Raw genomic sequence first — 14,035 nt, forward strand, 5'->3', positions numbered from 1 at the left:
GGTGTTCCAAAAAGAGTAGCTGTGGAAACTGGTGATGATAATATTGACACTGTTCAACGAGACAAAAGAAGAAGATCAGCTGAGTCGGTGAAGGCTGAAAGTGACCCACCTGTCCAACAAGTGTTTAAAACCCTGAGATCGTCAGTCAAGAAAAAGGCCCCCGCGACTGTTTCCACCACTGCTACCAGAAAAATGAAAGCTACAATAAGGTCAAGAGGACGGAGTGTCACTCCTGATGTCCAAGTTGCTTCTGACAGTCATAACACCACCATTTACAAGCCACAGTTTGTTTCAGCTACAGCTCAAGGCAAGTGATCTACTATGGTGAGACGAGAGCTTATAGTTCAGAGATCAGTTGATGAGAATCAGTTGAATTCTTTCTGTGATATTTTAACACTGTTGAGTGAGGTTGGCCTTCTGAAGACTGTAACATCTATTTGTCCCTACTCGAAGTTGTTGACCTACGAGTTTTACTGCAATCTGAATGAGGAAATTGACAACCTTACTAGAACACAGTGCCATCAGATTTCTATCAGAGGGCAGTGGTATGTGTTCGGCCCGGACATGATCAATGACTACTACGGGTTGAAGGCTGTTGACGAAGAAGAAATTACAGATTGGGATTTGGTTGCAAGGACTCTTACTGGTGGTCAGACTCCAGTACGGCTTACATGTGATATTGACACTCTGTCTAGCTCGGTGCTTACCTCCAAATATGTTATCCTGCATCGTATTGCACTGCACAATTGGCTCCCCTCTGCACATTTTCATACTGTTGGGAAGCAACTGGCTGCTCTCTTGTTCCGAATTGGCACCAAAATGTCCATTGATCTGGGGAAGTGGATCTTCTATCATTTTCTCACCCTGATTCATCCGAGGGAACAGAAGGTAAGACTGCCTTATCCTAATCTTATCTTTGGAGTTCTGACGTCGCAGGGCCTAGTACCAACGCCAAGTGAGATTATTACTCCAACTCTGCTCTACACTGTTGATCCGCGACTCTTGATTGGCAAGCATATCTTAGATGTTGCACCTGTTAATGCTCCTCCATCTTCTGACGTTGACACTACTGTTGAGGACTCGCCACATGCGAGGGATGTTCAGCCGTCCCTACGTCTGAAGGCTCGGGTGTCTGAGCTAGAGATCGTTAATGGCATTATCACGAATCAGCTCAATGCAGCCCATACTGAACTTGCGACTGTTCTGCTTCGATTAAGCTTGACCGAGTCTGCTGCTGCTGAGACTGTGAAGTCTGATAGTGAAGGTCCCTCGAATGCTTAATAGTTCCTTTGTCTATATTTGGCAAAAAGGGGGAGTGCCTAAACTCAGGGGGAGTTTTTGTTGTGATTGTATCTTCTGGGGCTGTCTGGGCGTGGTTTTGTGAAGGCCCCATGTTTTGTGAAGAATGTTACTTGTTTTTGTCCAGCACGGCTTGTGTGCTGTTATTTCTTTTATGGGTTGTATTTCAGACTTATTCCCTTTATGCGACAGTTATCAGTTATTCTCTTTTATATCTCTAGCTAAACGTTTTGGTACTTAGTCGAGTTGTTTTGCCAAATAATAGCCAAAGGGGGAGTTTGTTAGTGTTTTTATTTTGTCCAAAAAACCACAACATATAATTGGCAATATTATTATGGCAAAATAAGATAGGGTTTAGCTTGGTGTCTGTTTACTCTTACAGAAGACTGATTGATCAGGTTCATCAACAGACGCACTGACACTGAAGATCTGATAAAGGGAGATGTTTCCAAAATGCTGAACGCGGTTTGAGAAGACAGTTTTGGAAAGAATATCAGCGGATCTGTTTTGAAAGGTATGGACCGAATCTTTAAGATTGCATTCTTCACAAATTGTCCTACCATCTACAATCAAAGATATTTTTGGAGAGTGTTCTTACCAAGGAAGTATAAGTATCCTCATTCGGTCAAGAATTAGGGTTACGAGTTTAAGAAGACGAAAACACTCCATGCTACACAGAGACACATATCTTTGATTATCATGCCTCTTCTCAAGATAATAAGTTCTTGGTGATTATGATGAAGAACTTTAGAAGAACTAACGTTGCTTAAACGAAAGGACGCAAAGATCACTCAGTTGTGGGAACAACGTGGGACTGCGTCATTTAAGCGGACTGCATCAGAGTTAGCTCTCCAATTGATGGGATTTCATTGGACTTCTGCATGCGTGGCTCTCCGACTTCAACAATCCACTAAACCTTTGTAAACTGGGTACGTACCTTGTGTGGGGCACTTGCGTGAGATTGTTGTTTCTCTACCTTTGTACATTGGATTATGAGTTAGTGGATTGGACGCCTCGGTAATCGTCCCCCAGATGTAGATACACACTGTATCGAACTGGGTAAACATCGTATGTGTTGATTTATTATCTGCTATAGTTTTCCTCTATAAACTAATCTGCAATCTAACTAACTGACTGACAATTCACGTCTCTGAATCAGTCAGTCCAGTTCATCAGTCGATTATCTCTAATTATATTCTTAAACTGAGGAAATGCAAAATTATAACAATAAACCCTACTCTATAAACACACAGATGAATAAACTTCTTGAAAATCGTATGATCCACTACAGATGGGAATGATTTTATTTCCTCTATATATGAATGTCTAGTTGATATATTGGTCACCACAGATCACTTTTCAAAATGGGTTGAAGCAATCCCTCTCAAAGAAGTTAAAAAGAGAAATATGATTTACTTTATTATTTCATTCTAAGCCTATTTCGTGAATTAAACATGTTATAATTGTCCAAGGGAATGCGCAACAGATAGCTTTTCTTGTCATAAAGACTTACTACTTGCTTTCACACGTTTCTTATTAATATATATATATATATATATATATATATATATATATATATATATATATATATATATATATATATATAGACACACACACACACACACACACACACACACACACACATATATATATATATGATGGCGATATGGGACGGCGGGGCACATTTTATTGGGTAAGTTTTGGTCCAAGTGGGGTGTCCATTTTTATTGATGAGGTGTTGGCCCAACAAGAATAATATAATGGAATCTATTGGGCTAAGGAAAGAAAGAAGCATGGAGTAAAATAAACACAAAAGAGGTGTTTTACCAAGAGGTATCAAACCCACAACCTTCCACTTAACAACATAAGCACCAACCGCCCTAGCTACTCAAATCTCTTGTGTATTAGAGGGCGGGAATCTCTACTTATGCATGGGGTGTGCGCTGGAAGCAAAGTAGTGAGGTGGGGGGAGACACGTGTATGGCTAAGATTAAAGGCTGGTCGATGCCGTACATTTGTCAACCATCTACACTATATAAGGTAGCATTCTCTCCCTTTAAGACATCATCCCTTAGATCATAATAACCTACCTAGCTTAGTGGTTTCTGGTCCTAACCACTAACCCAGCGTTATTATTCCTAGTCCACTATTTGGGCTATAGCTTGTATTTTTTATTTATTATTTGGACCGCTGTTTTGGGTTGGTATCTCAGGCTTTATACGTTCTATTTTGGGCCAAGCCCCTTGAACAATAATACAACTACTTTCCTGGAAAATTATGCCTTGCAACCGTGTGCACCATGCATGGTGCACACTGTTCTATGTTCATAATTACTGAATTATATGTTCATAATTATAAAGCTATATATTCATAATTTTTGAACTTCATATTCATAATTATTGAACTCTATATTCACAATTACATAACTCTATGTTCATAATTTTCGATGTTCATATTCCCAATTGTTGAACTCTGTATTCACAAATCACAGAACTATATGTTCATAATTTCATAACTATACAATTTAGAAATTATGAATCTACAGTACAGAAATTATGAATCTACGGTACAAATATTATGAATCTGGAGTATAGAAATTATGAATCTATTGTATAAAAATTATGAATCTAATATATTTAAATTATGAATCTACGGTTTAGAAATTATGAATCTACAGTATAGATTTTATGAATCTACAGTATAGAAATTATGAATCTATAGTATAGAAATTATGAATCTATAGTATGGAAATTATGAATCCAATTCTTTGTGCACCTTGCAGGGTGCACACGGTTGCATAGCATAACGATCCCTACTTTCCTACCCTCTTCCGTTCTCTACTTCCATACCTTGTTTATGGTGGAGCGGATCCCGACAAAATCATCATTGGCATCGTATGTGGGGAACACTATGAAAAACACGTGTTCCTAGTTTTAACTTGTTTTATCCTTTCCCCTTACGCGATCAAACCCGAGATATGTCGAAATTGTCGAGTCACAAAATGAACGTTCCATGGACCTGCAAGAACTCCTGTGTACCCGAGTTATATTGTTGTTGTAACGGGAACAAAAAAAAAATTGTTGGTGTAATTGTTTGTTTTATTGAATGGTTCATATTATTTTTATTTTAGTATTTCTTACGAGTTTTCCTACTTTACCCTTTATTATTATTTTTTCCCCTTGAATATCCCCGTATTCAGTCAGTGTCAACTTTAGTAACGAAATATTCCGTTAACTATATATTATTCTTAACTTACTCATTAATTTCCATAAGCAAGGTCTTAGGTTCGAACCTCATCCTAATCATGATTGGCATAATTGACTACATACATAGCATTCAAAGTTGAGCATAAAAAAAATAAGGAACCTTGAAAATTAATTTCTTGGTATTTTATTTTCTTTAATAAATCTAGGTTACATTTTTTTTTTGTTTAATTAATCTTCTTTTGATTATTTACAACAAGACTCAATATTTTAATTATGTTTTTGCATTATTGGGAATGATTTAGGTAATTATGGTATTAATAATTTTTGTCTGTATTTCTATAATGGTATATTTGTACATTACTTTACAAATATTGTACTACTCCGTATTATTTTTTTTAGGAAAAGGGTAAAATATGCCCTTGAAATTTACTCAAGAATTGAATTAGGCCCTTCAACTTTCAAAGCTTGCAATTAAACCCTTAAATATATTATTTTAGAGCATTGAGGCCCAAAAACCGATTGGTAATAACCTGTAATTATCGATCACTAGGGTTCCGGCAAACCTTTGGTGGGACTCTGACTATATTCCAGCCAAAAACATTGGTGAAACAGTTGGCGGTGTCATATGGTTGCCTACTCTGGGGAAGGAGAAGACGACCAATTTAATCACCGGAGAAGGCAACCAAACGACCAATTTCGCCGGTGTTTTTTGCCAGAATATGGTTAGAGTCCCTCCAGAGGTTCGTCGAAACTCTAGTGACCTGTAATTACAGATCACCAACCGGTTTTTGGGCCTCAATACTCTAAAATAATATGTTTAACGGTTTAATTGCAACCTCGAAAAGTTTAAAGGCCTAATTGACTTCTTGAGTAAAGTTTAAGGGCCTATTTGACCCTTTTCGTGATTTTTTTATTGGACAAAATTGTTCTTAGTTTCTTACATCATTAAAGTTCCATACCTATATATACATATATATATATAATCATGATTAAATGTGAACTAGGTTTTCTGTGATAAGTGTAGACTAATTTGATCCATCCATCTAGGATGATCAAATGCTAGAAAATTAATAACTGATCTCAACCATCTATCTTGCTATATCTAACAGTTTAACAGCAATGAGAAAAGAAAAGGCGATGGCATTTTGATAAATAATTTAAACTTTTAAAATGTACTTAAATATATGGTGCACTTTTGACATTATTGAGTGCATTTACACCCACTGTGAAAGTGTAGTGTGCTTAAGATTCACTTAAGAGTTTTTGGTTTAGGGTTTCATTTTTTTAAGATGAGAACTAGATTTTCTGTGAGAACTTACAGATTAATCTCATATGTCTATTTAAGATTATCAAGGGCTGAAAATTAAGAAAAAGTCCTGGTGGATTTATATAATTATAATAGTGCATTCGAAGATTAATCCTTTACAGTGCATTCGCAGAAAACTGATAACACATTTAGAAACTCTTTTTCATATGCATTGTCAAGAGTGTTCAAATGGACATTTGTAATTATAGAAATGTCATTGCATTTTTTCTTTAATTTTCATCCATTGATTATCTTAGATGGAGAAGTGAGAATAGTCTGCACATTCTCATGGGAAGTCTAGCTCTCATTTGATCTTGTTTATATATATATAGGGGAGGATTTAGGTGAGAACATGCTTCCAAGTAAAAAGCTAAACTGATTTGATCAATCTATTTGGGTAGATCAACAATTGAGCGTCGTTGAAAAATAAAGGGAAAAGGGACATGGTCATTTTTATAAATATTGCAAACATAAAAATTTGCAATAATTATAAAATTGACCCCGTGTTTTTAACTAAAATAATAAACCATTGATGAACCCGTGTAGACGACTGTGATGATCTTTCACTATTTACAAGAGGGAGTTGTTTTCATTTGAACCCTAATGTGATCCCACATCAAGAGATTGTGGAGTGGTACTTAAGTTGGTGTCAAGCATCCACTCATGAGCTAGCTAGCTAGCTTTTGTGGTGGAGTTAGAGGCTTGGTTTTAGTTCCTTATCTTTTGATGATATTGTTGAGAGGCCGCAGTGTGGTAGGAAAGGCTATGCGATGCTTGACATGGCACAAAGCGTACCGAGAAGAATTTGAAATGAAAGCTATTTAGAGTGAAGTTGTCGACTCATCATGTGCTGACCTAGCAGAGGGGGTGACCTAGGAAAGGGCTACCTGGTGCTTGATAAGGTCAGAAGTCAAGCCATTCAAAGGGGAAAAGGGCTACCTAGTGCCGAGAAGAGTCCAAAGTGTGAGCTGTCTAGAGTAAGCCATCACAGATGTTGGCTTGTCAAGGGGCAATGATATGATCCCACATCAGCTCTGCAAGAGATTGTACAGTAGTACTTAAGTTGAGGCCAAACATCTACTCATGACCAGCTTTTGTGGTGGAGTTAGGGGCTTGGATAGGGTGCCGTAATGATACGATCCCATATCAAATCCACAAGAGATTGTGGAGTGGTACTTAAGCTTGGCTAAATGTTTGGTCATGAGCTAACTTTTGTGGTGGAGTTATATACTTGGCATGAGTGTCGTATCCTTTTGTGTTCTCCTTAAGATGCTAGAGTGTGGTGGAAAATGGCTGCTTGGAAGAGGGCTAAATGATGCTTGATAAAGTTTAAAGGGAACCGATAAGAGTTCGAAGTGAAAACTAACAAGAATGAAGTCATCTGCCCATTAAAAGCCAACCTTGCGCAGGGAGCAACCTACGAAAAGGCTACCTGGTGCTTGATAAGGTCAGGAGTGAAGCCATTTCAACACCATGAGTCCCTAAAACCAAGGCATACCGGTTTCTTAAGAATCCTTATTATGACTCTTATTTTATACTATATTTCACTCCATTCTTAACCACTTTTTATGCACATCTCAAGGTCTTTATTTGACTTTTTGGACTAAAAGATACGTTTTACGCCTAGTTACTCCCAAATGCACTTTTGAGAGAGGAAAATGCAAAATGAAGCATAAGTCGACCAAAACGGAGCAGAAATGCATTGAAAAGAGCATATGGAAGCAAACTCGGAAAAAGATGTGCAAAAGGAGCATAGTCAGATATCATGGCATGGAGGCAAACCCATGCACTGGTGTTTGCACACCCGCGTGCCGCTTGTGCATTAAGCACATAAGGAAACCACCTTATGCATTGGCACTCTATGCCCATGCCCTGCTAGTGCACCCGCATAGGCAGTGCACCTCCTACCCTGCCAGCATGCACCTGCCCTATAAATAGATCTTTTTCTAGTTTTGGCTAGAAAGGAGAAGCCTATGAACAATAGTAGCTATGAAGAATTTCTACTTTAGGTTATTTATATTTTCCTCTTTGTTATTTTTACATTATAACTTATATTTTGTGATTCTTAGCTTAGGTTATATTTATCTTGTGAATCTTTTCATTATTGAAGGTTTATTTCTTTATCTATTTCTCATATATATTGTTGGATGATGTTCACGTTGAATGTTCTTGTGTTTTTCATCTTTATTATGAGTAAGTAGTTTCGTGTAGGGGTTGGATTGTGGTGTATATTGAGTTTCATGCCTACTGGATTCCTATTGTATAAAAGGGTTTGAAACCCTACCAAGGGTTCTTATTCTTGTGAGGTGTTTTGTGTTCTTGTGTTGATGGGTTTGTGCACAATCTTGTCAATACTTGTCTAGTATGAGATTTGAGAACCGTTCAAGCAAGAAGTCCATGAGTTAGCATACCCCTAGACTCGTCTCTCAATCGTCAAATTCTCTTAAAACACATCTCATGTCCTTCAAGTTCACTTACAAGAGTGGGGAATATTGAAGGTCAATATTACTTGAGCCTAATGAGGGGGGATTGGTAGCGTCACGAGAGTAGAACAACCCCCGTTGTTCCGATTCGGCCTAACATTGGATCACGAGAATAGTGTATTAGTACACCAAGTTGGTGTTGGTAATCTTTGAACCCGAAGTTAAGTTTCATGTCCCTTAATCCTTTTATACTTGTGTCTAGTGATTTCATTGGTTATACATAACCCCAATGCCTGAGGACTATCTTAAACAAATTTATTTATTTTTGTTCCGTAATCCAGTATATTGCACTATGATCACCTTGCAACGTCATTCTTTGAAAATAAGTCCCTTAAAATCTCCTCATCCCACCCACCCTCATCATTCAACATACTACACACCTTTGTCTCCCTTAACTCGTCCACACACTCTGTTTACATGGAAATTTCCCTGCAATCAGCCAACCAAGGCAAGCACCAAATTTTAGTCTCATCCCCATTCCCCACCCTACACACAACTCCCTCTTTGAGCAAACCTTGACCTGTTAGAATGCTATGCCAAATGTAACTCAGATTGGACCCAAGTTCAGCTTCCAAAAAGTCACTGCTAAGAAAGTATTTCGCCTTAAACACCTGGCATGCTAAAGAACCTGGATTAATCAGAATACACTACCCTTGCTTTGCTAAGAGGGCAATGTTAAACTCACGCATTCTCTTAAAACCTATACTACCACAGCCCTTCAGAGTGCTATGCCAAAACAAACATAGCTAATGAATCCCTCTCCTGTTTGCATCCTAAATTTAGTTGAAGGAGAATTATCATAATTTGTTGAGAATAACAATTCTTCCGGGATTGATATAGGATTTTTGGAAAAAATAATAATTCAATTTTGAATTAGCATCGAGTCAATTCCATACGAGAGTCATGATTGCATGCATAAGAACAAATTCGAGTAAATAAGCATAAAAACTAAGAGAAGTAACTCTAAGAAGTAAACTTCCTCTAGAAAGTAAAGTCTACGAAGTAGACATCATCTAGAAAGTAAATAAAATTCGAGAAGTGAACAAAAATCTCCTAGAAGTAAAAACACGAAAAGTAAAATTAGAAGTAAATTCCGAGAAGTAAAATCAGCAAAGAAAATAGCAAAGTAGAATCATTTTGCACCCAAATAACATTGCGCTCAAAAACACTTTTGGAATATATATATATATATATATATATATATATATATATATATATATATATATATATACATATATATATATATATACATATATATATATATATATATATATATATATATATATATATATATATATATATATATATATATATATATATATAGGAAAAAGTTCAAATGCAGCAAGGTCTTCCCATGCGGCAGTGCGACGGAATTTCAAATACACCAACAGTGTAAGGAAAACACACCACAATGAAATAGAATAAAGCATCAAAAAATACACAACAGACCCAAAAAAATACACCATATAACTCACCACCTCCAATGGTGTATTTCCAAACACTGTATGGTGTTTTTACACACACCTAATGGTGTGTGCTTGGTGATGCGTACCAAATTTGTCTCTGTTTTTTATGGTGTATTTCCTAACGTTGATGGTGTATATTTGTTGAACTATTGGTGATGCCGCACCGTAAGACACCGTCGCACCTAAACTCGCCTCTCTCTCTCTCTCTCTCTCTCTCTCTCTCTCTCTCTATATATATATATATATATATATATATATATATATATATATATATATATATATATATATATATATATATATATATATATATATATGAAAGTGCTCGTATATCTTGAAATCAATTTAACACTAAGGATTCTACTTGATTTTAAGTAACGAGACAATTTCGTTGTTTAATTGAATCAATTTAATCAACGAATAAATAACGAAATTGAAAGCATAAATAAAGTAAAGACACAGTAGAATTGTTACGCAGTTCGAAGCGCTTCTCCTACGTCTGCGGGGCAACCCACGTCTGCCCAATCCACTAGATGTTCACCACAGAGTATTACAAGAGGTAACTACAAACGGCTCACAGCCTTTACCACTACAACTCTTCTAAAACACCTATTCAGGACTGAACTGTGCATGCCATAACCATCTTTGGTGTAGCGCTTTAGCTGTCACAGGTACTGACTTGAAGTACAGAATTAAATCACAAATATAACATAATCAATATTAAGGCAGTGATATAGGAAGCTTGCGTATGTGATCAGAATTGGCAACTTCCTCTTTCGTTTTCCCTTCCTTATATACTGTACGCAAATTCCATTTCCCCACTCCTTGATTGTAGCTTTCATGTGGCTTGAATTCTCCTCAACCACATATTCTTTAATTTGAGATCTTCAGACTTGTTCTTGGTTCAACTCATTAAAGAGAAATCTCCACCACACATTCTAGCTTGGTCCAATAATACTAATTACAACTTATATTATAATTTTGCATTTCCTCTTTTTAGACGGATTAACTGGATTAATCAACAAACGTAATATACTGATTGATTCAACTATGAAGTCAGTTAGTAATAATAAATCATAGAGAAGATTAAAGAGAAAAATAGCAACACAAAGCCAACGAAACAGAATGTTTACCCAGTTCGATACAGTGTGTATCTACGTATTGGGGACGATCACATAGGCGTCCAATCCACTAAATCATAATCCAATGTACAAAGGTAGATATACAATAATCTAACCCCAAGTGCCCCACACACGGTACATACCCAGTCTACACAGTTTTAGTGGATTGTTGAAGTTGGAGATCCATGCATACAGAAGTCCAATGAAATCCCTTCACTTGGAGAGCCCACTCTGATGCAGTCCACTTCAATGACGCTCTATACAGTTGTTCCCACAACAGTGTGATCACAGTGTCCTTTCGTTTAAGCAACAGTGATTCTTCTCAAGTTCATTATCTTAATCACCATGAACATATTGTGCTGAGAAGATGCATGACAATCAAAGATATTGTCTCGTATAGCAGATGTGGAGTGTTTCTTCTTACTTTCGGCTAACCCTAATTCTCGTCGAATAAGAGTACTTATAGATCCATCAATAAACACTCTCCATAGATAACTTTGATTGTAGAAGGTAGGACTATAAATGAGGAATGTAATCTTTGAAGATTAGGTCCATACCTTTCCAGAAAATATACGTTGATCTCCTTTCCAAACTTGTCTGCTTATACCGCGTATAGCCTTATAGAAATCAGCTTCCTAAATCAGATCTTCAGTGTCAGTTCTTCTATTGTTGCTTTTGATTGATCAGTCGTCTGTAGAGCTGGGCGGACAAACTCTAAACCTATCTTAGTATGCCATAATAATATTGCCAATTATAAGATGGGGTTTTTGAACAATTAAAACACTAACAAACTCCCCCTTTGGCTATTATTTAGCAAAACAACTCGACTATGTAGATAGACAAAACATAAAGAACTAAGATAGGTTATTATAAAGAAGCAACCCATGAGTCAGATCTGATTACAAGGAACGAAAACAAAAACAAAAGATCTAAAACAGTCTAAGATCAAAAAACAAGTAGAGGTGCCATCAAACACATCGCCCAGCCAGGGCCAGAAGGTACACAAACACAAAAACTCCCCCTGAGTTCATACTACTCCCCCTTTTTGCCAATGAGAGCCAAAGGTCAAGCATTGGAGGGAGCGTCACTGTCAGACTTCGCAGGTTCAGCAGCAGCAGCAGATTCAGATAGGCTTAAACGAAGAAGAACGGTTGCCAGCTCAGTACGGGCACCTGTCAGTTGCTTAGCAATAATGCTGTGTACTATCTCAAGATCAGAGACCCTTGCCTTCAACTGAATGGAAAGTTGAACATCCTTTGCATGGGGCGAGTCATCAGCCACAGTATCAGGTTCAGAATTGGCCGGAACAGTCACTGGAACAACATCCCGAATGTGATCTCCAGTCAGAAGACGCTTATCAATAGTATAGAGCAGAGTTGGACTGATCACTTTACTCGGCATAGGCTCAAGACCCTGAGATGTAAGAATGCCATAAATCAGATTCGGGAAGGGTAGCCTTACCTTCTACTCTCGTGGATGGATCAAGGTGAGGATGTGGTGGTAAATCCATTGTCCAAGATCAATCGATATCTCCGTTCCAATTCGAAACAAGAAGCCTGCCAGAAGCTTGCCAACCGTGTGGAAATGGGCTGATGGGAGCCAGTTGTGAAGGGCCAGGCGATGCAGAATAACATATTTGGATGTGAGTTGAGAGCTCTGCAGATAATCCTTGTCACCTGTAGGCCAAGCTTCAATTTGTCCACCCGTAAGAGTTTTGGCTACCAAGTTCCACTTAGTGATCCCCTCTTCTTGCACAGCAGTTAATCCATAGTATTCATTGATCATGTCAGGCCCAAAAATGTACCACTTTCCTCTAATGAAAATCTGCATTGGTTGTGGCCCGGTTAAGATGTCAATCTCGTCATTGAGATTACAGTAGAATTCATACATGAGGAGCTTTGAATATGGGCAGATGTCAGTGACAGTCTTTAGCAATCCTACTTCATTCAGCAGAGGTAGAATGTCACATACAGAGTTTAACTGGTTCTCATCCACAGATCGTTGAACAATAAGGTCTCTTTTGACCATAGTAGACCATTTGGCCTGAGCAGCAGGAGATACAAACTGAGGCTTGTAAATAGATGTGTCAGTTCCCTCAATAGGTTGAACCTTAGGAGTAATGCTTCGACCTCCGGAACGTGTGGATGGTTTCCCCTTTCTGGCAGATGATATAGGTACAGCAGCAGCTTGAACAGCAGTAGGGCCCTTTTGTTTAACAGACGATCTCAGTGTCTTGAACACTTGTTGAATAGGTGGATTGGCTTCAGATTTAACGGCTTCACTCGACTTCCTTCTCTTCTCAGGCTAATCCACATCAGCACTGTCATCACCGGCCTCAACAACAACTTTCACTGGAACATTCTTCCTTTTAGACCATCTCATTTCTTTGGTTGGGGATTGAACAGGAGTTACAGAGTGACTAGAATCAGAGACATTAGCAGATGAGTTCCCGATAAGATTTGAAATCTCTCGAATTTTGAAGGTTGTGGAGTCAAGATGAGCAGTGGCCTCAACGGTTGGAATGTCAGATGGAGGTGCTTGAGACCCATAAACTTCAGCCAGAATCTTATCATCTTCGCTGGAGGATTCAGATGGGTGAATCACTTGATATGGTTGAGGAATTGAAGCAGATGGTAGGCCAGCAAAATGTCTCACATGTTCCAGACTTTCACCTAACGATGTGGCAGTGTAGACTGGGATTCCACCAATTTTCTCCGATTTATGGGGGCTTGAGAGGTCAACAGTTTCAACAATAGCAGGTAAAACAGAAGGAACATCAGCAGAGCAAATTTCTTTGGGATCAACGGCAATCTCAGCAGGAGGCAGAGCAACATTATCAGGAGAGAATACAACTAAACTCAGATCATTTGGCTCATTAGAAAATTTTTCTTTCTCATCAGACACATGCAAGACATCATTTTTCACACAATCAGACTCACTCAACGGCAGGGATGAAGAATCAACATTCACAGGGGGTTTCTCAGAGTTCAAAGCAGATAAGTTTTCAGTATTAACAGGCACACAAGACGGAGTAGCAGAATCATCAGGTTTATCCGGTGAAATTTCAATAGGAGAATTAGAATTGTTTGACCTGTTTCGGAGGATCTCCAGTCTGTGTCTTGTCTCTTTTTCAGCAGCTTCGAGATACAGGGGCTGC

The 14,035-nt window shown here is 38.0% G+C and overlaps 1 protein-coding gene across 1 annotated transcript; it reads left to right on the forward strand.

Moving 5' to 3' along the window:
• The first annotated feature begins 321 nt into the window (after positions 1-321).
• On the forward strand, positions 322-1,281 carry LOC109183032. The gene has a single exon (XM_019333248.1). The coding sequence runs from the start codon at positions 322-324 to the stop codon at positions 1,279-1,281; it is 960 nt and encodes a 319-aa protein (XP_019188793.1).
• The last annotated feature ends 12,754 nt before the right edge of the window (positions 1,282-14,035 follow it).

This window comes from Ipomoea nil, unplaced genomic scaffold (genome assembly GCF_001879475.1).
Source record: "Ipomoea nil cultivar Tokyo-kokei standard unplaced genomic scaffold, Asagao_1.1 scaffold1096, whole genome shotgun sequence".
NCBI classification, from domain to species: Eukaryota; Viridiplantae; Streptophyta; class Magnoliopsida; order Solanales; family Convolvulaceae; genus Ipomoea; species Ipomoea nil.